The sequence below is a fragment of the Xiphophorus maculatus genome, chromosome 13, assembly GCF_002775205.1.
Source record: "Xiphophorus maculatus strain JP 163 A chromosome 13, X_maculatus-5.0-male, whole genome shotgun sequence".
Lineage (NCBI taxonomy): Eukaryota > Metazoa > Chordata > Actinopteri > Cyprinodontiformes > Poeciliidae > Xiphophorus > Xiphophorus maculatus.
In genome coordinates, this window is record NC_036455.1 from 11,579,700 (window position 1) to 11,603,289 (window position 23,590).

General features: G+C 38.7%; 1 protein-coding gene across 2 annotated transcripts in view; it reads right to left on the bottom strand.

Annotated features, from left to right (window-relative positions):
- The window catches only part of LOC102220817 (protein shisa-7-like), a 39,394-nt gene extending 16,247 nt beyond the window's left edge, over nt 1–23,147 (bottom strand). For both annotated transcript variants that reach the window (XM_023345009.1, XM_005808185.2), the window contains exons 1-5: nt 22,799–23,147; nt 4,514–7,447; nt 2,638–2,880; nt 1,586–1,702; nt 637–782 (exon numbers count right to left, since the gene is read on the bottom strand). In XM_023345009.1, coding sequence (XP_023200777.1) covers nt 637–782; nt 1,586–1,702; nt 2,638–2,880; nt 4,514–4,911 — 904 coding nt within the window. In that variant the 5' untranslated portion in view covers nt 4,912–7,447; nt 22,799–23,147. The remainder of the gene's footprint in view (nt 1–636; nt 783–1,585; nt 1,703–2,637; nt 2,881–4,513; nt 7,448–22,798) is intronic.
- Between the last annotated feature and the right edge of the window lie 443 nt (nt 23,148–23,590).

A 23,590-nucleotide genomic window follows, 5' to 3' on the forward strand; every position in this document is an offset into this window, starting at 1 on the left:
CTTACCTCCACTGATCCCCATCACAACAAAAATAATCCACGTTCCACTCTACTAAATTCTATAAGCTGTGCATTTTTCTCAACATTTCATTAATCGTCACAGAAAATGACAATGAGTCAAAATGAATGGTCAAAATGTGCATTAGATCGGATGTTCATGGTTATATTTCAAATAATCTGTCGATTTTTCCTGTAAGAAATATGTAGCTCAGAAATGTATATGGTTCTTTGCAAAGTTCTCGTAATTGCGTATATTGTACAATAGTAAAAGACGAAGATAATTAAAAACCATTTGTAGTTAAAAAATATTTTAGTAACTCCTTTATCTGTGTAATTTCGTTTTTAAAGCTAATTTATTCATTTCCTTTTCTGTAAAATTGCAGCGTCTGACAGCATCTCAGTCCCAGCAAAATGTTTTCCACCTCAAGTGAGAATTGTGTTACTGCTACTGAGTTTGAAGTGAGATTTGAAAACCAGGAGAACAGCAGTGATAATTACCCTCCCTATCACTCGGGACGCAGTGAGCAAGCCGGATCCGAAGGCTCGTGTAACCTGAATGTGACACTGTCGCTTTATGTTTTCACCTCCACAAACATGCGAATGCGTTGGCTTCGACTCGAGCCGCTCTGTCACTTACTGCGGTTGTCTTTCAACTGCAGGACGGGGGTGTACAGGTTTTTGGATGTGCGGCCGTCGGATGTGGTGGCGGTCAGCACGGCAGCGTTATTCCTGTCTCCCTGCTGCACGGGGCTCGATTGGTGACGCAAAATGTCCACCAGGGATCTGATTCAGTGCAGGAAAGATGAGTGGATCAGAGTAGAAAAAGGTGAGAAGAGGGTATCATTCAAAAAATGCATTTTTTATCTTTAATGTCTTGTTTTAATTGTTTTTTTTAATGATGTCAAGCATATAACTATTAAAGTATGGAGTAAAAGTGTCAGTTATGTTTCATTGTGTACATTAATATTAAAATTAAGTAAAAGTTCAGATATTAAACATAAATTTAAATAATAATTCAACTCTATATGTAAGGAGCAGTATTCCTGTGTGGAGATGCTGATGAAGGAGCACAAAATTATCTGCACAAAAATAAACCTTAAATACCCCTAAGTGAATATTTGATGGTAAAATTAAGGGAGCAGTACACATGACCCAGCCCCAGAAAACTGAATGAAAACTATAAGAACATTAAGAGGAAACCCCCCGACTGCTGGAGGTCAGCAGCTTGATAAAAGGAGTGCATTTTTTTTCCATAGCAATTTATAGCCATTTCTTCCTCACTGTTAACTTTCCTTCAGGGCAGACTTTAATTAAATGAAACACGATAATAGTAAACAACAATTCCCTGATCCATCGCCTCAGTAATTGCTACCACAAATCACCCAGCCTGTTTTAACTCTGGTGGGTGTCGAAGAGCAAAATGAGCCCAGAACGAGACTGAAATTCAAATCTATCCGTTTTTTTAATTTGAAGAAAAGAAACTGAAGGTTCAGTTTAGCAACTGTTTACTTTCAGTTCCACCAGTGGAAAATAATGAAACACATTTTATTTCGGGCTCTATGAGAAAGCTCTTTAGTCGGTCTCACCTGGGCATGTTGACATCTCTGTTGCGGGGTCGACGTGCCACCTTGCTGAAGGCGACCCTGACGCCCACAGCCACCACCAGCGTGAAGGATATCACCCCTCCGATCACGTAACCCGTACTGGAGAAAAAAAAACATAAAGTCACGCAGAAAGGTACGGAGACACAGGCAGGAAAAGAGAAAAATGTATGATTTCTAGTGTTCTGCTCTCAATCGCTTAGTGGCTTTAACACAGCAGTTCCACCCAAAAAAGGTTCAGTTAAAGTGTTTCAGTAGGTTTGAACCTCTGCATTCAGAAACAACATGAGCTTAGATCAGGTATCAAAGTACTGAATTCAACTTGATTGCCATAGTTTGCTTTCACATTGCAGTAACAATCCGATCTGCTCCACTTTCAGATACATATCCGATTATAATATCACAGTCAGACCAGTCCTGGCTCTGACTGCACATCCAAAACAGATCCTTCATGTTGTGATGATCTTGTGACAAAACTGCCGTTTCTCATTGCTGAACAACTTTAAAACCAGTCCATAAACTGTTCTATCCATTATTACTCCCATGAAGAGTGTGCTGTTGTGTGACGTCAACAATTTTCTTGCAGGTCGCTTTAGGTTTGGAAATGGTTCACACTTATGTTTCATTGTGGTTGGTTTTTATCAGTAGTATGTGAGACCATGCAAAAAAAAAAAGGAAAAAAAAAACGATTTTAGCAAAAATATAAAAATTGAGCATCAAGACCTGCTGTGTGAACAAAGCTTCAGGCCTGTCCACTCCTTGGGACTCAAATTATTTACTTTCTCACCTATTACAAAAACTGTGCAATGAAAGTTAAAATCTTAATGTGAATTTATATTTATGTTTGGTTTTCATTAAGGCTGACGTTTTGGTAATCTTTCATTGTGGTGTTGGGTGACTAGTAGCTCTTTAGATTTCTGAAGGCCTTGTTATGACAAAAGTACAAAGAAATTAGAGGTGGTTTTAAAAAATGTGTACATTGAGCTAAACTAATTATTTATACGCATCATGTGATTTTTTTCAACTCCAACCCTGACCTGCTGCTCTGCTGCTGCAGCGTCTCGAAGTCAGGATCGGGCTTGTTGGCAGCAGGCACGCTGACGGGGGCCTGCGGGTCAGCCCACACAGGGGAAATGTAGTTTTTGCAGGACTCCTGGTCCAGTCGGTTCCTCCGGTGCTCACAGCAGAACCGGTATTGGCAGGTACCACAGCAGTAGCGATACGTGCCCTTGGAGCAGTTGAACGTGTTGTCAAAGTGCCCCATGACGTCATAGTAACCCCTGGGGAACAAAGCATAAAACAGAAATCTGAACTTTTGTGATCAATGTATTTCATCACAGAAAAACACATTCCACGAAGTTTTGAAATTTGGAGTGTATTAAAATAAAAAGCAACAAAAGTTACAAGATAGTAGGCAAGATAGTAAATAACAGAATAACACTAGGCAAGATAGTAAATAACAGAAGTCATGAATAACAAATTAAAACAGACAAAAAGTTGAAAGCTTATGTATGTTTTGGATCTTGTCTTATATTTCCCTGCTTGTTCTACTTCTGGCTGCCTGAATGTGGTCGCAGTGTGTGGCTTGCCAACAGACAACTGATTTAGAGCTGATTATCTGTTGCCTAGCAACAGCAAGACGCCTCTCAGTGCAGAACATGAGCTTTGGTGGGATCAAGATGAGAGCTGCAGGAGAATCATGATGTTCTTTGCTTTTATGGCATTCAGTAAGATGAACACATTAAACGAGCCGGTGGAAGCTGCAGTCACTCAAACAGCCGCCTCACTTCTGCAAATGGGAATATATTATACTCCTTTTTCTTAAACTTAACCTAAAGTAACAAATGCACTTTTCAGATTTTAATTTTCAGCCTTCGTTTGTTTTTCTTGCTCCCGTCAATTTTTCTCATTTTATTTTATTTTCCCTTTTTGACCTTGTTAAACAGGGATGAGCTCGACCTGCAGATTTGGCTGGACAACATGAACACTTCCATCCGGTGAAATTTCATGCAAACAGCTCAGCTTTTTATCTGTTGTCTGTTTCTAACAGGCTTTTAGTCTCTCTGGCTGTATTTCCATTCATGTGGAACCTTTTCTAATATCTGGAGATTAACATATTCAGCACTAAAGCGGCATGTTACATGTCGACTACGCCTTCACAGGTGGATCTAGGGTACCAAGTCAATTCCAGGTTTTTTTTAAAAGCATAGTTTAATAGACAGCTTAAATTTTAAAGTCATTTTAAAGAAATACCAGGCAAAGTGCCACAGTGACCAGAGCTTAGTTTGGCTTTGTGGAGTATTAAGTAACTTAGTGCTGGTTCACCCACACCTGTGCACTGTTGGCCAGCTGGCTAAACGATTTCTAAACCAATTTTTTCATGCTTACAAAAGATGTTTGAATGTATTTCCAGTTGTGAAAATCTTTTGTCATGTAGATTCCAAATGTAGCATCACCCATCCCCTTTATTAAAGTACCACTGCAATTTCATTTTTAACTGAAACAACAGGCATGAATGTAAAGCAGCGAACTGAAGCTGGGACAAACTGGAAACTACTGCTAAGTTCAGAAAGTATTTATTCTACAATTCTGCCCAATTCTATGTATCAGAATTGAAATAATAAGAATCAAATGTGATATTATTGACATAACTGTAAACTAATATGTTATTTTAATAGAAGTAGGGATTATAGTTTATTTTATGTTAGAAAAAAAATATTATTTTACCTTTTTAGATACCAATTGACTTTTCAAATTGTGGAACTATTATTCTGTAGTTATTTTACTACCTTTGTAGTGCTTTTTTTCCCCTTTTGGATCTGCTTGGCAGAATACTAAACTTTTTTTTTTTTTGGAATTTCACAAGTAAAATTTGACTTTAACAAAAATAACTGCATCACAGAACATTCATACCTGCAAACTTCTCCATTATCCACCAGTGGCGGGGCCACCTGGGCCCCACTGAGCGGAGGCTTCAGTGGGTTTTCCGTAGCGTTCCGTGGAAACATCCTCTGTGGGAGGGGCTTCGGTGGGAGCTCAGCCATCGCCGCCGGTTCGTCATCGTCCTTCATCTCAGCCGCTTTCGGTGGCACTTTGGATCCGCCACGGGGGTTTGACTTGTAGCCGGTCAGGAGGAACAAGGTGCTGCCCGTTTTTCCAGCAGAGGTGCCACTGCTGCTGCCAAGCGTCCTGCCGTCGGCGTCGGCATCTCGCCGCTCCACGGTAACGGTCAGGGAGGAAACAGGAAGGCAGGAGAAAAGCAACAGGATGACAAAAAGGGAAATCATCCTCTTTGAAAGCGTAGACTTCATTGTTCTGGGATAAAGTTCTTCAGCCGTGATTTAGAAAAGGAAATCAATTATCAGAGTTCAACTCCAAGATGGCGTCTGACTGAAATATAAAAACCTTTGTGATGAAAATGTTTCAACTTCAGTTGTTAGTTCAGATGCAGTTCAGCAGCTGTTTTATGAATGTGTTTGGCATTTCACTCGTTCATCTGAATGTAAACATTTCTCTGGATAGAAATCCCTCCCAAAAGCAGCTTGTGTAAACATTGAGGTTTTCAAAGATTTTAGGCCCTAAACAAACTGCCTGTAAAACAGTTTAATAAACCAGCCAACTTTAACTTCACAATATGACTGTGTTGAATGGCACTGGGTTCTGAATAATTAGTATAGGTCTGTCAGCTGACAGAGTGGCATTTATTCCCCTTGGCCAAAACTCAAAACTTTTCTAAATGGCAGTATTTACACATTTACTGTAAACAAAAGAGAAGAGTTTGAGGAAAACTGTAAACTCTTAACAAAATGACCAATGGGAACGCTCGGTTTGGCACGTAACAAATTGCTATGGAAACGGTGGATTGTAAACATTTAGCGCTGTATGTAAACTTCAGATCGCTCGAACCGATGTTGGATCTATTCTTTCGGGAGTTTGGCACTTCTGTTGTCCGTTGTAAATTAAAAATAATAATAATAATCTGACATGGAAAGAAAATAATCTTATTCCAGGCTATGTGTCTGTAAACAACAGTGATGGCAGCTTCAGAGTTCTCAGCTTTGTTTGGCTAACAAGCTGAAAGAAAATCAGTTTGAATTTGGCACAAGATTCTTCAGTTTGTACATCTTCTAAGGACACTATCAATTTCCATAATTAGCTCCATTAAGTAACTTAGAGGAATCAGTAAAGGTCTGTAAGCTTGGGAGTTTGGTCTAAATGCTGGGGTTTAAAAACTGTGATGTTGTTGAATGAATTTACTGCAGATGAACAGCATCGAGCAGCATCAGGACTTTCAAGAAAAAGAGTTTTTCCAGCAGCTACTGGAAGGAAACGGTCAGTCCATTAAACTGGAATGTCAATGGAAGCTGGTGAGAACTTAAAACTGAAGACTTTTCTTTAAAAAAAAAAAAAAAGCTTTATGTGCGTTCGATACCCTTGCTCGAGTGTCTCTGCTCTGAGTTTAGCTTGGCCCAACAGAAGAGAACAAAGGAGGGCTTGGGCCCGGTTCTAGCAGGGCAGAGAGGTTCTGCCCACAGAACAGACATGAAACTGTCTGGATTCATCCGTCAATGCAGAGGAAAACGGGACGCAGACGGGGAACTCGGCGTGGTCACTGTGGCTGCCACGATTTGACGCCGCGGACGATCTGATTGCACAATTCTTGAAAAAGCAGTTAGAAAAACTACAAACTTACAAGATCCTCTGTCCTCCAAACATACGAATTTGGGCTTTCTTCATGAGCTGTTGCCTCATGGATTCCCTGAATGTGTGTGTGCACCAATATGACGAAGATCACTTTGTTAGAAAACAAAAATCTAAAACACTGTGAGAAGCTTTGCAAATGTAAAGGTTAATCTGTATGGCTGGTGTTCGGTATGGCTTCAGGTTATGATCTTTTCTTTTTCCTTCTTATAAAATTATTTCTCTTTCACGTACAAACATGAGTACAGTGAAAGGTTTTAAATTGCATGTTTTTTCATGAATAAAAATAGGAATGCTGAAGAGTTCAGTGGGACTTGATAAAGGGGGATTTCACGTCAGCAATCAAGCTCAAAAAATGGAAGAAACGAGACGACAATGACTGAGAAGCCTTTCTAATGTAAGCAACTGGAAGAAGGAGATAGGCAAAGTGTCAACAGTGTTTCACAGCGCAGACTGAGAGGACAGTATACGCCTAAGCCTTTGAGATAGCAGCAGCAGCGACGGCGGTGATGATGGCGGGCTTGGATTTATCTGGTCAAACGTGGCTTGTGTTACCCGTCAGTCAAAACGGCGCTCCGATTTAAAATAAAACCTTCAGACGCCGTCAGAGAATTATCACTTCTCACCACACGCTTCCTCTGTCACTCTGCAAACTGTTTATAAAGCACTTTGAACCAATAATGCACTGATTATGGTCTTGGTAGGAAAATCGCGTAGTTTTCATATTAAGAGCAGCAAACACTGAAAGATTAAGCAGTCAGGAGTAAATAAGTTGTTAATATGACATTAAAGGTTCACGTTGGCAAATAAATCGGGTTCTGAGGCTGGAAAGACTAAATACTGTATGATTATGTAGAGAAATGTAGTTTCATTAAATATTGTTTTTTGCTTTTCTTTGACACAGTCAGTTTGGCATCTGCTTTTGGTCTCGTTGGAAAAGAAAAAGAAGAAGATAAAGAAAAAGCTCTGAATCCTTCATCCTGGCCATGAAAAAAGGGGGGAAAATAGAAAAGAATAAAGTGAAATGTATAACAGGAGTTTGAAAGTTGAAAGAAGGGGAGCTGGGAAAATTCCCCCACTTGATAATGAGATGTTCCCGATCTGGTCGTTCACTCTGGTTTGATCACAGGTTCCACAGTTTTCACACTGCAAGACAAGAAAACATGCATCACATTAGGAGGGAAACACTTAAAAATCTATATTTGTACATGTTGTCTGTAGTAACTTGTGGAGAAAGATGAAAAATAGGTCAGTATCCCGTCGGTGATGGATTTTCACACTATTCACAAACATTTTCTTTATACATCAAGTTTTAATGACATCTGCAAATTCAGCAGAGAAATCTGAACATTGTTCACATCACTTCTATGTTTTTGTTGGACTGCATAAACTAAATTACTGTTAGAATAAATATATGTGGAATATATTCAGCCATTGACTAACAACAATATATTTAAAAATAACAATGACAGTTAAGTTGGCTCAAAGTCATTTTTTTTTTCATTTAAGGTCATTTTCAGTTCAGGTTCATTTTTTTCAAATCCTAAAATAAAAAAGACATTTCATCTGTCAAACAAAAGTCCTAACAAGTTAAAGAAGTTGATTTCAAGCAGCTACAATACAGGGTCCCTGAAAGCTCTACTGTGTAGCAGTGCATGAATCAACACTAAAAGATGAAGATTCAAACACAGGGAAATGTTTGATTTTGCAAAAACAAAAAGGGGAAGCATTTTCAAGGCTTTTCTATTTATAGATTGTCAAACATGAATTAAATTATTCTACAATCATCACAGATTCTGTAAAACACATTGAGAACAGACTAAGGGATGTGCTTATGTAATTTTCCCATTATAATTACATATTTTTCTGCTGAAAGTCAGATCCAAAGATGGATCGTAGGCTTTGCTCATCAACTCCACATAAATGCTTCTGTCTAAACAGTCAGCTCTGCTTCTGCTTGTTTTTCCATACTGTGACCTATCACCTCCGTCAAACCCATTTTATTTAAAGCAACAATCAGAACTTGTCTTTCCTAAATTTAGCAAATTATTTAAACAGGTTTAACAGAATACACTCATGTAATAGTGTCAGCATTGGGCTGTAAACATGGCAGTCCACCTTTAAACAGTAAGCAATGATACCACTACAACACTATAATGGTATCATCAGATGTATAATTGAAGAGCATGCTTCATACAAAATGTAGCCTGGTTCTCAGAATGTAGCATACCATCACACATAAAACAGGAGCTGACAGCAGAGATGTGACTTTGATAGAGGTAGCAGGGGACGTGAGAGATGCCATATGGGCCCATCTGACAGAGGGACAGAGGAAGAAATGGATCACAGATGTGTGAATGTGTTCTGTTTGCAGAATGAGGCCTTCGTCGCTGGGAGTGGTCCAGCATCACACTGCTCTAAAGATCTCATTATTTTATAACACTGTTGATGTGACTACAAAATGTATGAAATGAGTCAGAATATTGCATTGATCAAGTGTGACACTGACTAAAATTAGTCTGTTTATGAAAGAAAATAATCTCCTTCTGTAAAGTAGGGATGCAGGATATCAGAAAAGCATGTGAGATGTGAAAACATAGTCAAATGTTGCTACGGTGACATAAATAAACAGATAAGTTAACTGTTTATGCTGTTTATGGTTTAAATTAAACTTTCGATTCCATCAACAACTCTCTTGAAAAACTTGCATCTGGCTACAGCTGCTGTGTTAGAGTTAAAGTTATTAAGAATATTAGAAAACATTTCTATGTCCCTGCTAAATATTCTGCTGCTTTAGAGTTATACTTTCAAAGTCATACTGCAAATAAATGTGTAGATTTGGTGATCCTATATAGTTTACAGTAGCTTAGGATTTAATATTTTCAGAATCTGGATAATTTGGAAAAGTACTTGGATTTTGAGTCTTTGTTCCATCCATCCATCCATCCATCCATCCATCCATCCATCCATCCATCCATCCTTCCATCCATCCATCCATCCATCCATCCATCCACTTTGTTTGTCTGCCACAGATCTGTGGGGTGTTTTAGTGAAAGAGTGAAGCAAGGTCAGTGTTGTAATTTTTCCACTATTTTGAAAGTGTGAAGAAATAGATATAGTATATATCTCCAAATATCTGTTCTTGAACATAACTGTATTAATATTGGATATTTACATTGGTCTAAATGTTTGTATTGGTGCATCGCTAATAAATATAAAGCATATTTTTTGTGTCAGGTTCTGCTAATGACTGACTGTAACTGCAAATACATTTCTCATTAACGCCACTCTTATGTCTTTCATTGAACTGGATTTTTGCCTCTAAACAAAAGTGACACTTTGTAAATCTTAGTGAACTCAGATAGAGCCAATACACAATTCAGAGCCCATATACTTGGATCCAGAGTCAGAATAATACACCGCCTCAAACACATGCCTCAAAATGAAAACATACCCTAGCAGTGAGTGCTGTTAATTTTAACTCACTTGTGATTCATTTTCAGGTCACAGTTACAAAAAAGCAGCTTTAATTTATGGTATCAGTCATTTGCTAATTGCAGATAGAATTTACAGTATTTTTTTCTTCACTTTCGCCCAAGAATCTTGGATCCTTCTGTTACATTTCAGAGCAAACAAAAATGAGATCACCATCAGGACAAGACTCATCTCCTGGAGCAACAACAATACCTCCAGCTGATACTGTAGCAGTCAGAGCAGCAGCGCCAAAGAAAGAAAGACTTCGACAAGGCAGCAGAGAAGGAGAGCTTAGAAAATAAATGATCGGTTGTAAAATATAAGTGAAGGGGGAAAAATAGAAGAACATCATGTTCTGGGGTTAGGGTCGGAGCTGAACTATATCCTGAATCACAATAACCTAAATAGGCCGGTCCTCCTCTCTGCTGGAAAGTTCTGGGCGCTCTGCTGCCCTGACAGCTTGGCTTCACATCAGTGTGTCTCGACCCTCCAGGGGCTTTTCCGACCCGCTTCCTCAGATGTCGTAATTAAGAAGCCCCCGCTGACAAATAGCCGAACTTCTACTGGCTTTCTAGGCGGCAAGTGTAATGATTCAATAAAAACTGGGAATATGTGAGCGCATGTATAAAAGTGCGGATTTAACACATTGAAGTTAACACTTTTATGCTCTGCATGGAGCTGAAGTACCATTTCTTTCTGTTTATTACGACTGTTGAATCTGTACATGATGGTTATATTTAAAGAAGTGTATGGTATTAGATGTAATAAAATTAACATAACACAGAAAGAGCACTGAAAGGAAAAATTAAGCACCAAATCCATGTCATGGATGAATTTGTACCCTGTATTCTGTCCCCCAGCTGATCTGTCTGTCTGTCTGTCTGTCTGCCTGCACTATTTTCTGGTGAACAGGCCAGTGTGGCTGCATGTAAATCCCCGCTGTTATCCCTCTGTCTTCCTGCTTCTCCCGTCTCCCTGCTGATCTCGGTCATCCGCCTTGCTGTGCTTGTGACACACATGCATGAATTTGTCCTGCTGACTCCCTCCAAGCAGTGTGTACTAGGAATCACTAAACAGAATTAACACCTTTACATCATAAATCATTTTACATATGCTTTTGTTACACTACTTTGAACAGTAACAACTTTGTTCAGATAAATTAATTCCTCTTTTGTGGCCAAAGCTGCAACTCTACTTGTCTTATTTAAGAGAATAAATCTCTGAAAAACACTATGTCTTGGTATTTTTCTTAATTTGTTCATTGTATGATTTGCCAGTAATGTATCAGCAAACAAAACGTCAATATTTTTCTATTCATTTATCTAAACTGCAGTAATCGTCTACTTGAAAATGCAGTTATTTTAAGCGCTGAGTGTTATAAAACCTAAATGTATGAGTAATCCTTCCCTGAGCGATGCAAGCTTTTAGAGTTTGGCGACTCTGTAATGTTGTGCCTCACTTACAGGGATGACAACTTGTAGATCGCGAAGCATATGGACATGGCTACTGCCAGTGACTTACGTTTCTGTTAAGGCTTTTGGTTGCTAAAGTAAAACAGGCAGTTTTTGTAAAACAGGACCCTGTTCCTTTTTTACATAAAGCCACAAAATGTGGGGCATTTTATTTATTATTAATTTAAGTGATAGACCAACAAAAGGTAGTGGACAACTATGAAGCTAAAAGAAAACCACAGCCCTACAACCACAAACACTGATGTTGACAAGGCTTCTTCAGGACACCAGTCACATAAAGGAGTGTGTTTTTTTTATCATGAAACTGCATGTAGTAAATGCATTTAATCATATTTCTGAGTTTTCTGAAATGTATTACTAATGAAACAAATGAGAAAAAATGGTATAATTACATTTCAACAGTTTTCAAACATCGTTAATTGGAATTAAGTACTGAGAGTTAATCAAAAGTCTTATGACGGCATTTTTACGATAATGATAAACGGTGCAATAAACGCCCCAAACTCTGCAGCCTCTTACAAGGTTTCTTCCAGGATTGCTTTGTATTTAACTCCATTCATCCTCCAAACACCATTCAGAGAAAAACAATCCCACACCATGATGCTGCCACCACCATGTGTCACCATACTAATAGTGTGTTTAGTCTCATTATAAGTCCAATGTGGCAAAACTCAAAAAAGTTCAACAAATATCAATAATTTTGCAATGCATTGTAACAATTACTTTACAAATTAAGTTTTATTGCTCTGAAATTTTTATTAAATAAAAATGCAGACCCAGAATTCAACCAATCAGTAATGAGTGGAGCATTAATTAGCCAGAATAGAAAACAGAGTGTGTGCATTAGGGGACAGTTTACGCACTAAAGCATAGATGTTGTTCATCTGTGTCATGTTTACAGTACACTGTAGGTCTGTTTCCATATTGCATGCATGACTGACTTTCATTGGCAACTGCACATGAGTTTTAAAGACACAAAAGCTCCCTGACAGGCGGTGACCCCCTCCGTCATGGCACAAACACTATCTTTCCTCACTCCATCCATCCATCCATTCACTCCTTCCCTCCCTCCCTGGCTGTGCGTGGGTTGGAGTGTTTCACTAGGAATAGCTTAGCACCACTGAAAAGAGATAATGTAAAACAACAACAGAGGACAAAAAATGCAACGCTGAAAGAATTTACTCATTTCATGTTTAGAATATTTGTAAATGCGCCACAAATTTGAAGAAAAAAAAAAACCCGTCTCATCGTCTCAGAACTAGCATGTTTTAAAGGATCTGCTCTCAGTTTACTCGTCCTCATCCACTCAATTCCTCCTTTTAACACCATTTCCTTTCATCCACCCCACAATCTCAACCTTTCTCTGCCTCCTCTCATCTCTATTCACCCCCTTCTCCTGACACCTCCCTTCTATGAAGCATGCTGGGAAGAGAGCCAGTGCATAAGGGCATGCAGCAGCAGTAGCAGCAGCAGCAGTAGGACTTGCAACAGCGTAGCTCTGTATTCTAATATGGAGTGGGGCGAAGCTTGCAGAGCCTTCAGCATGGTGAACTCTGTCCATAAAGGTCAATGCACTGCCCTTGTGTTGTCCACTGATGCAGCGATGAAACAAAACGAGCTTCAAAATAAAAATCCATAAATGTACCCTGGTTTTCAGATGACTACATAAAGAGTGAAGTATTCCACGAGGTCCAGGCCTCCATTAACTGTCTGTTATTGCACACAGTGATGTAAAACGGCTTTTCATGGAGGGCGATGTGCTTGTTGCAGACCTGAACCGTCTGTGCACTGTTCAGACTAATTGTTTGGATTTGTATTAATGTACATATTGTGCACTAAGCATTATAATTGTCCAATATATCAAGATACAGGGATTAAAAGAGTGTAAAACTAGAGTTACAGTGGACGTGATTTCACTCACAACATTGAAATCCAAACCCTAAAATGTGTCCAGTAACAAAACATGGATTCATCCAGTTTGCCTGCAGGGATGGGGGTCTGTTGCCAATCTCCAACATGACAAAATATGGCTGCGGATATGGAAACCATTAAATTGGCTTTTCTCTCAGTTTAACTACAGTTCCTTCTTGTCGTCACAATTCAGTAGTTTTTGTTTTAATCTGTGTGAGATACTGGTGAGTTAGCAGTAGCTAAAGGAGTAAAGTTTAATTAAACACCATCTACATTTAATTAAAAGAATAATGAAAAGGCACTTTAAAGCACAATAAAAGCGTATGGTTAAAGTGCTGCTGAAGACAGAAACAAACACATTCTAGGAATCCTAATTGATTCTCAGTCACACATTTAGAAGTATCTGTTTCTATTCCTGCACCAAGTTTTCTTCCTGTAAACTGGAATTTGTACAATTAGATCAACAAATGCACCTCATAGAGCCACGATTCAAAATGTCTTATTTTATCATCTGTACAGCTACTACTGCATATTTTCATATTCTTTTAAACAGGCAATAATTCAATTGGGACATTATTTCCAGCATAATTGTCCAAAACCAACTACAGACTGAATATATCAGATGGATGGAAGTGACATTTCCCCCTTCAAACCTAACTGGCTGCAATATCAAACACATAATAAAGTCAAGTAAAAACTAAACTTTCTTTAAAATGTTCAAATATGCAACATTTTTATTTAATTACAATTACATGAGTAAATGTAACCTGTTGCTTTCCACCATAAGACGTTTCACTGCCTGAGTCATGATGGAGCTGAACTCATCCGTCCATCCAGTCGGTACCTGCTTGTTCTTACGAATAACCTGGATATTACAGTCATGTGTCTGGACTGTCGGAGGAAACCAGAGTACCCGGAGAGAACTCACACATGCACAGGGAGAAAAGTCAAGCTTCATGCAGACAGATGTAAACCCAGGACCTTCAGTGCTACAAACTGTTCCACCATGCAGCCCTGAGCTGAAGTCATTTTATGTTCAAATCAGAACAAATTCCACATGGCCAATCTTCAAATGGAAATAAATAAAACATAACAAGACTGGTGGTATCACAGTGAATGAATATAGACATTTTAAATACAGTAACAGCACACTATACAGAAAAATAATCTATAATGAGATTTATTTGGTGCCTGTTAACCTACTTTAGAAACCCACTCATATAAAGGACAAAACAAAAGGATTCTATGTGCACAGTGATATTCTCATATTTATATTGTAGACAGTGATAATATGATAACCATAAATCACAGCAGGATATTAAAAGATTTTCAAGTGGAAGAACTAGATGTTAATCTTGTTGGGAGGTTTAAGAAACTGTTTTTTAAAAAATGCTGTTCACTGATGCTCTACATCCAATCTGACTGAGGCTGAGCTATTTAGACAAAATGGATGGGAAAAAATTGGCACAGTTTTTAATTTCTACATGAGAAAGAGCAAGCAAGTGCAGATATTTGCCAAAAGACGTCCACCTGTAACTGCAGGTACAAATGTTTCTACAAACTAAACTTTCTACATATCTAGACAAAACATTTTAGATTTTTATTTGTAAAAAAATTCTCCATTCAAAATGCTTGCCTTTGTGTTGATCTGCTTTAAAAAATATGCCAATAAAATAGTTTATAGCTTGAAGTTGATACCTGACAAAATGTATAAAACTGAAGGACATGCCAGATAAATGATAACTAAAGAATGCCTAGTTTATTTTATGCCCAAATGCAATAAATATAAAGAAATATGAATGTAGTGTTGGTATTTTGAGCATGATCCTTGGATATGGATACTACAGAAATCTCACTCAGCAGCTGAAAACAGTTTATAATTTCATTCACTTCAAACTTTTCTTCAGCAATTTAATGGGATCTCTGTCAAATATGTGACATTAGAAATCGGTGACGTAAATATGCAAGGATACAAATTGAATGTGGTTTTGAATCTAAAAAACTGATTCTGATATGAATGACCAGTTACAAAGGAGGAAAATATTGAATGTCATGAGCAGGTCATAGCTTTAGAAGACAAATCTCAATCAAGCAAATCTCTGAATCTCTGCATTTATAAAAGATTTAAAGCTAAATACAAATATAAGCAGTCGCTTTATAACATTACTGTTCATAAAAACAGGATGTCAAACCTTAGAAGCAACATGAGGAGTAAACATGTTTGAGAAGATGATTAAGATATTTTGTAAATTAAATATTAAAATAGATTTTTGTAATTATAAATTTTACAGTTGAAATCAGATGTTTTCATGCTGTATGAAAAGCATTTTCTGCTTATTGTAATCTAGATGTGTCAAAATGATTTATAATCCCTAAATGCCAGGATAATAAAAACAAACAAAGTAATAGAAAATTGCATTTATTGCCCTAGTCATATGGGCTAAATAAAGATGTTATGGCTTTATAAGCTTCTGAACCGTTTGCTCTTAATAACTTTATTAACATTTCAGGAAGCTAAAAAAACTGAGAACATAATTTCAACTATGGAGCAGGGAGGTGGCAGCATCATGATTCCCTCTTTGACTGGATTTAATTTAGCAAAATAAACAGCCCTTCCTGTACACAGTAAAAACCTTAAATGTTTTTACAATATTAACGTTTTGTTATTGAGCTGCAGATTCTGACTTTGCAGCTTTCTCTCCTCTTGCTAAGAGCGTTTATTGACTTGTCTTGTTGGTGCTGCAGCTCGAGCAAAGCTGAGTGGCCACCAAGTGCCGCTGCTCCAACTCTAATTATTTACCAAGAGGTTAGTCATGGCACTCAGGCCTGAAGTTGTGGACCGCTAACAGAATGAGAAAATGAAAACGCTCCTCGCTGGACCGGCGCCTCCCAGTTGGCTGTGAGGGAGGAGCAGATGTGTGAGGCCAGACTTTCTGCCAAGCTCATCCACCATCTTCAACAGATTGGATTGTGTGGCAAACATCCCACTGCTGCACATACATGACTGCAAAACAGGATGTTTCATTTTCACCCTCCAAAGCTGTCTCCAAAAAAAATGGCACCTCTTTTTTTCCCTAGGAAAGTGGAATAATTATCACATGGATTAGTTTGACTAATTTTTCAGTCGATGGTCTTTTCAAAGAAATAGTGGCTTTGCAGGGCAGCAGCTTTGGGACTTTACAGCAAAGAGTGAAAAAAAAAAAAATCAGTGTGTGAGATGTCTCACAATTGTCCTCATTCATAGTGACTGTCAAGATCTGCTTCACAGTTATGAAGAGAGCATGTGGATTAATAAGCTGAGCGGGAATGATGTAATTAATTAAAACATTTGCATATTGCATAGTTACTCTTGACACGGATTCACCTCACACCATTTGCTCCACTCTTGCTTTACTCAACCTCTTTCCTACTTCACCAGGTTTTTGTTTTTATTTAAAGTGCTTTACAGTTTCAGTGTGTTAGGTAGATAAAAATAATCCTTTTCCTCAGTGTGAGTGTAAACCCCAATTTTGCTGTCAACATTTATATATGTTTATATTCTGGAAATATGTAAGGGTTTAATTGTGTACAGAAAGGGACGTTCAACTTGCAAAATTAAAGACCAGTCAAGAGTGAAAGACTATACACATTATATGGTGGATACCTTGTGACTGGAGTCACTTTTGTGCAGCCATGGAAGGTTTACTATTGCCAATTACATCTAATGCATCAAGGCATGAAAATCACTTCCAGTGTGTTTATACGCTTTCTGTCCTTATTTACGACTGATGTGAATTTCTGGTTACATGACACGAGCTGCTGAAGCTATTTTTAATTAGATGGTATTTTGGACGATTTATTTGCCCTTATGCATCAGCTGCTGACCTCCATTTTCTTGGAGAACTGTCTCGACCAGAAACAGTCAGGCGGGATTCTGGGAAAACTTTGAAAAAGCAACTAGACATTCATAAAGAATTGTTCATTAGTGGCTGTTGCAACTTCTGTTCTGTTAATAAAAGACAAAAATCACATTTCTTCTCTTCTTGCTTCTTTGTGTTTCAGATCAGAAAAAATATCCTAACAGACAAAGATAGTCTGTACTTATTATTTTATTTAAGGGAAAAAAATTCTATTCATGACTAGGCCAAACTCTCTAAAATCTCTAAAAGCAGAAAAAAATTGTTTTTGTCCCAAACATCAGACATTTAGGAACAGATGAGAAACTGTGAAGTCACTGTGAACTTATGAGAATAAAGTGGAGTCCTTTAAAAGGTATGAATACATCTGGTATATAACAAATCATTTCAGAAAATGATCATCAAATCAACAGTCAAACTGTGGTTGCTAAACGTGTTTGAGGCTCTGAAACATTTAAGCGTGACCAAAAAGCAAACAAGAACTTCATCACTCTATTATACAACAAAGTAATGTGACTTTATGTTTTATAGATAAATACAAGAAAGGAAATTGGAACAGCTCAACATTATTGAGTCGAGTCATTTTATTACCTTTTATCTTTGGGCTGTCTTCATTTTTAAACCAGGTTAAAATGATTTCATTTTTTCTTACGGGATGTTATGTTTGATGAAAAATTCTTCTTGTTTTAGGAAATTAATCATTTTTCAATTTCATATGTTGGAAGCCCAACAAAATTGTGCAATAAAGAATGGCTTACAGTGAGCATTAACCGTAACATGCATGTCTTTAGGTTAAAACTGCATCATATACTGTCAATATCATCACAGCAATATCATTGTGAAGTTTTATTTCAAATCTAAATTCAAAAATACTTTTTTTTCCAAAATAACCAATACTATTTATCTCAAAGGAGCAATATTATTTGTCCATTGTATTCACACTTTGGATGCCGATAAGATATTTAGCCTGTTTGAAGTCTCTCTGCAGCAGATTTTCACACCTGATGAATTATTTTGGCTCCCTAGTCACTAAGGTTTAAATGCATTAATATTGTCCGTTGGACTATTTACTGATAATTTTGTCATGATTTGATTTTTTTGTTATTATCAGGGAGCTCAACTATGAATACTGAATCCTGAGAAAATAGCATCATCCAACATCACCTGCAAGTAAAACAAATGCTGTCCACGTTGAGCATACGTTTGCTCCCGGTCCTACTGTAGAACATAAAACCCATTCAGCACAGATTTATTCTCAGTTAGTTGTTATTCATCATGAGCAAACGCAAGCTAATAACTTTAACCCAAAGGAAGTCAATAGAGCCACTAATGGACCCGAAAACAGATTTCACAAATACTCAAACATCAGTCAAAGCACTTTAAAATATTGAAAGCTCCTGCCAGAAATTCCTAGAAAACCCAGGCAGTGCAGGCTGTCACCAAAATGACTGCTGGTACCAGTAACTGCCAGTATTTCAGAGTCAGACCTAAAATATTCCAGCAAGATAAAACCATTACCTGTTAGGTTTCTAAAACATTCTAACTGCTTGAAAATAACATTTTATAATTTATAAATAGTGTGCTACATAGCAGACTGCCAGGCAGCCTTTTTCACAGCTATCATATTCATAATGAAAGCCCAGTGACAAGCTGACACCCAATAGTCAACATTTCTATTTGAATGTATTCCAATTTCTTAGAAACCATTAAAAACTCTGATGTTAACCATTTCTGGGCAAAAACTATCCTACTTTAGCTTAAGGGAAAAAAAAACCCTAATTAATTAACTCTTAAACTATATTAAAACAGAATTATGAAAACAGATAATAATTTGTCCATATAAAGAACGAGAGTGGAGTTTTACACAGTCACATTTGTCCTTTTTTTTTACCGGAAATTCTTCTTCTGTTTAACAGTGAAGGGTTAAGACCGCCTGCTTTAAAATTCATAGTCTGAAGCTTCCACCCACAGATGTTGAATCAGGTGGAATAGTCACTGACCAACATGGTAATGTTTGTTCCTGAAGGAAGCCCTGCGCTGACTACACCGCCAGCCATGTTCCCACATGTCCGACGGTGACGCGCACACCTGAGACGCTCCGAAAGTCGAAAGCATAAACGCAGTCGAGGCCATTTAGCTCGCCACATAAGCCCGTTCCTGGCGTACTCTCTGGGGCACACGGAGCCTGAACACCACCAATCAGATTAATCACCACTGACTCACAAAACAGCCATGATGAATGGTGAAAGCTGCAGACGATCCACCTCCTCCAGCTCGCTGGGAATGAGCTCGCAGGCCAAACAATCTATAGGAGAGATGGAGTCACCCATCATAAAAGAACGCACAGCCATTTAAAACCCCTGACAAGTTTGCTTTTTAGGAAATTAAAGAATGCAACTGAAAAACAGAACCCAGAACAGACTGCATTTTAAAGCACATCTCACTTCTGATAGTTATATCACCAATTTAAAAGCTGCAGAACGTATCGTCAGGAGGCTACACAAACTCTCTGACCTGCTCACTGCTCACCTGTCAGTGATTCCCTGCATTTCCAAGAATGCCTTCCAAGCAGCCTGCACAGAGTGGGTGAGAACTTGCTGATTTCACCCAAAGGTAGGCGTCTAGAGGCTTACAAACAGCTTGAAAGTGTGATCATTCAGCTGTAGTGCTGCACAAATCGCATAATCGCGTGCAGCTACACCCCTCACTCAAACAGAACATGTCCTCGGGCGGCACCTGGGTCCAGCAGGGCTTTTCGCTCTGGCCTCATTCAGGACGTTGGTGTGACTCAGGAGCTCTCAGAAAGAGCACTTGATGGCTGTTTTTATTATTTCTCTTAAGGATCAATCAAGAAACAAAACAACAGTTCACAAAGTGAGTTATTAATTTGTTTCATCACACCAACTGGCAGCAAAGACTATTGTGTTGTTATGAATGAGATGCCGGATTAAAATTTCTTAATGGAAGGTTTCAATTAAGGTTTCACAACATTAACATTTCTTAATAGGGCAGTAAAAATGTCAATAGTTGTCCTTTACAACTGCTGTCATAGACAAAGAGGACCTTTTTCATGGCCATTTTTGTTTGATTTCTTACGTCGAGTTTTATTCGTTTGCCTTTGTTTGAAGAAAAAAAAACATCTGTTGTTAAGAAAAAACCATCAATAATACTTTGCTTACTGACATACTCTTAACTCAAGATCTGCCATCAAATATCAGCTTCTACTCAATGAATGTGTTGATAAAAGCCTTGAAAAGTGACCTTATTGCAACAGCCTGGGAGCTTTTACTATGATGTGGCAGCATACAAACCATTACTAGTGTGACTGACAGCAACACCAACACTCTTTGGAGTGGCACCGGTTACTGAGTGAAGAAGACTCAGATTTAGTCATTTTCCTCATCAGTGAGGTGTTGAGAACTGAAGTCAGCAGAAGCACAGAGAAATAAGAAATGATCTAAAAGTGAAATGTATTGTCTGCAACATATTGAGCCATGTCTGTGGTTCATTCAGGGTGCGAGAGAGCGACACTTCCAGCAGATAACAGGAAGGATTAACAGAATTTACCAAAGGCGCTCCGTCAGCTCAATGATTTTGTGAAAACTCTGACTAACCTAACTATGGTACAAAATTTCATTTTTCATTTCAGATTATTATGAAGATTTTTTTTTTTTAATGGAGATGTCAGATACAACATAAAGTATTTTTAATACTGTTCCATCCTAATAGTTCTTTAAGAGGAATCAGAATCGGTTAAAATTAGTATTGACAGATCAGAACTTTACAAACATAATTCTTAAACCATATATTTTAATTAAATGCTTAATTACCAAGATAAATAAAACAATTTTCGGGGCACAAAATGATTAGTTTGCATGTACGAAATGAAACGGGGTCAGGATGTGTAAATGGGGCTGCAAATTAGTAAAGGTGCAAATCGACCCGCAGCCTGTTTATACGCGCTGCCAGCTGTGTTTAATTACTGATCTGATCAATACTTTCACATGTCACCCAAAATACTCATTTAGCTTCCTGTTTGGTTCTGCTACAATTTAAAAAATGAAGTTATGCCAAGACAGCTGTCAGGACAAAATGAACAATTTGTAACTATCAATTTGGCTTTTGGGACTTCTATTTTTATTTTTTTTTCCATAATGTTGTGATTGGAGATGGCACAATAATGTAGAAGTCTGTCTGCTTCCCGCATTACAATCAGGTCCTGGATTCAAATCAAATTGTGGAGTTTGGATATTCTTTCTATTTTTATGTGCTCTATCTTTCTCCCATCATCCAAAGCATGTTAGACTAACTGCTGACCATGAACTGTTGGTTATGGTTGTTTGTTTCATGCGTCTGTGTGCCGGCCCTTTAATAGACTTTTGGCCTGTTAATGTGTATTTCTGGACAGGAACACTAAACAGAATTCAGCAAATACTGGTGGATGTTTTTATTAATGCTAGCTTCATTATAAAAAAGAAATATCAAAGTGTGTCTGTACAGTTTTTAAAAGGAGATCACAGGTGAATTTCAACAAATTTTCCATTTGTTACTGTTCTGCAGTTTTCACACCAACTATTTTATGCAGCCTAACAAGTGAACTCCTAAGAGCCTAAATTACAGAGGATGGGAAGCACTTCCCTAATGCACCCTCACTTCAGTGACTGGATGAGACAGGTGTAGGTGTGCTGCTCTAATGATCCTAGTTAAAACACATCCGCAACCACACATGGCCCCGCAACAATATGCAGGGTGATATCATCCACAAACATGCACCTACACACACACGCCTACACGGATGAATACCCAAACACACATTCGCACACCTACAAATTCACACAGGCACAGAGTAAGTCAGGTAAGGCTAGCCAGCTCCTGTCAGGCCCATGAGAGAGTAAAGTAGGGGGCGGGAGGCGGTTAGTTTGCAGTGTTTCTGCATCAGGACGATGCATTAACATTCATGAGGCAATTATGCTCCCCTTAGAGCGAGGCATGAGTGTGTGTGCCAGTGTTTCTGCAAATATTCCATCAATCTTTATTTCCTTAAAACTCCACCACATTGCAGAAAACACACTTTTAGGGGAAGGGAAATACAACCTCCTAATTTTAAGCAGCCAGGTGAGTTAATGTATGGAAGCTGCTGCTGCATTCAGAGCATCACAGAAGACATAAAATAGGAGGGTTTGTGTTGCATTATGTTGAGGCGTTACAGTGTTGTATTGTATGCATGCATAGCAGCAGTTGAGAGCGAACACCCCCGTGATAAACACAGTTTACCACACTGCAGCACAAACAACATCGACACAATGAAAGCAATGAATTGCTTCCCCCCTCTCCCTCCCTCCCCCCGCCGTTTTACGCAGAGAGGATGCTGATCCCAGAGATGCGGCACCAGTCACCATTTTCCCCCTTTAAAGAGGCGGAGTGGGAGACAATAGCTCGCAAGAACTGATCCACAATGCGGAGGGGATTTTTTTTTAATCGTCTCAGTTAATAAACAGAAGCTCAGCAGTGAAGCGCACAGACATTGCAGTGCCACACATGCGCCTTAACAGGTTTAAACGTGCCATCACTTAAAACCTCTACGAGTCATTTACCCGTGAATAAACTATGTTATCCCTGCAGTGTTTTAATGACATTTGCCACCTGAAAAGCAGTCAACATTTAAGACTTTCCACTCCGATGTCTTCTCTAATTGTACAATTCCTTAAACTAACAAGACAAACATTGGATTGGTTTGTTTTTACCTTTGTTTTCTTCGCTCGGTTCCCTCTGTGATCCCAGCGTGGTGAAATAAAACGTGTCACCTTACATGTTTCATTGTAAATTCCCAGTTCTGGAGCAGGGGAATTGGTTAGCCGCAGTGACGTTTCTCCTCCAGCATCAACAGAGATCAAGGAAAACAAAAACAAAGCAGAGTTAGAAGCTCATAACATCAGCGGGGAGGACGTGTCCGCGCAGTAATCCTGTCACGTTAGTGGAGTGCGGGCTCTGCGGTGAACGTCTGACCCGCACCGAGGCTCCGCGTACGTGGATGCTGCCGCTTCTCCGCCTGCCTCACTGAAACGTGTTACTCTCTCTGAGCGCCGCTGTGCTCCGTGGCCAACTCATTGATTGGTTAATGTGGCGTTTGCCTACGTTCGCATTCCCAAACTGCTGGGAATGAATGACCAATCCTAAAGCGGGCAGTTCCGATGATCAGATCTGATTGGCTGTCATATTCGAAAGCGCAAGTTCCCGGTAAACTGGCGCTTGTGACAGGCCATGTAAATAGTAATGTGCTGATCGGAAATGGACTAAGCAAAACATTCATTAGTCATTAATCGACTTTACTGGTATGACTAAACAGCCAGTCCTGGATAAATAAGTTGTCAGTGGTTGAATTTTGGGAAGTCATTGCAAATCCCAGTACAAACTGTATGCAGAGCCTCTACTTACAGTTAATGTCTACTTTATGTCCTACCTGTCCGCCATCCACTTCGAGGAAGTTGATGCATCTCCAGCGGTCATTGGGTGAGAGGCAGAGTACAAAGTGAACA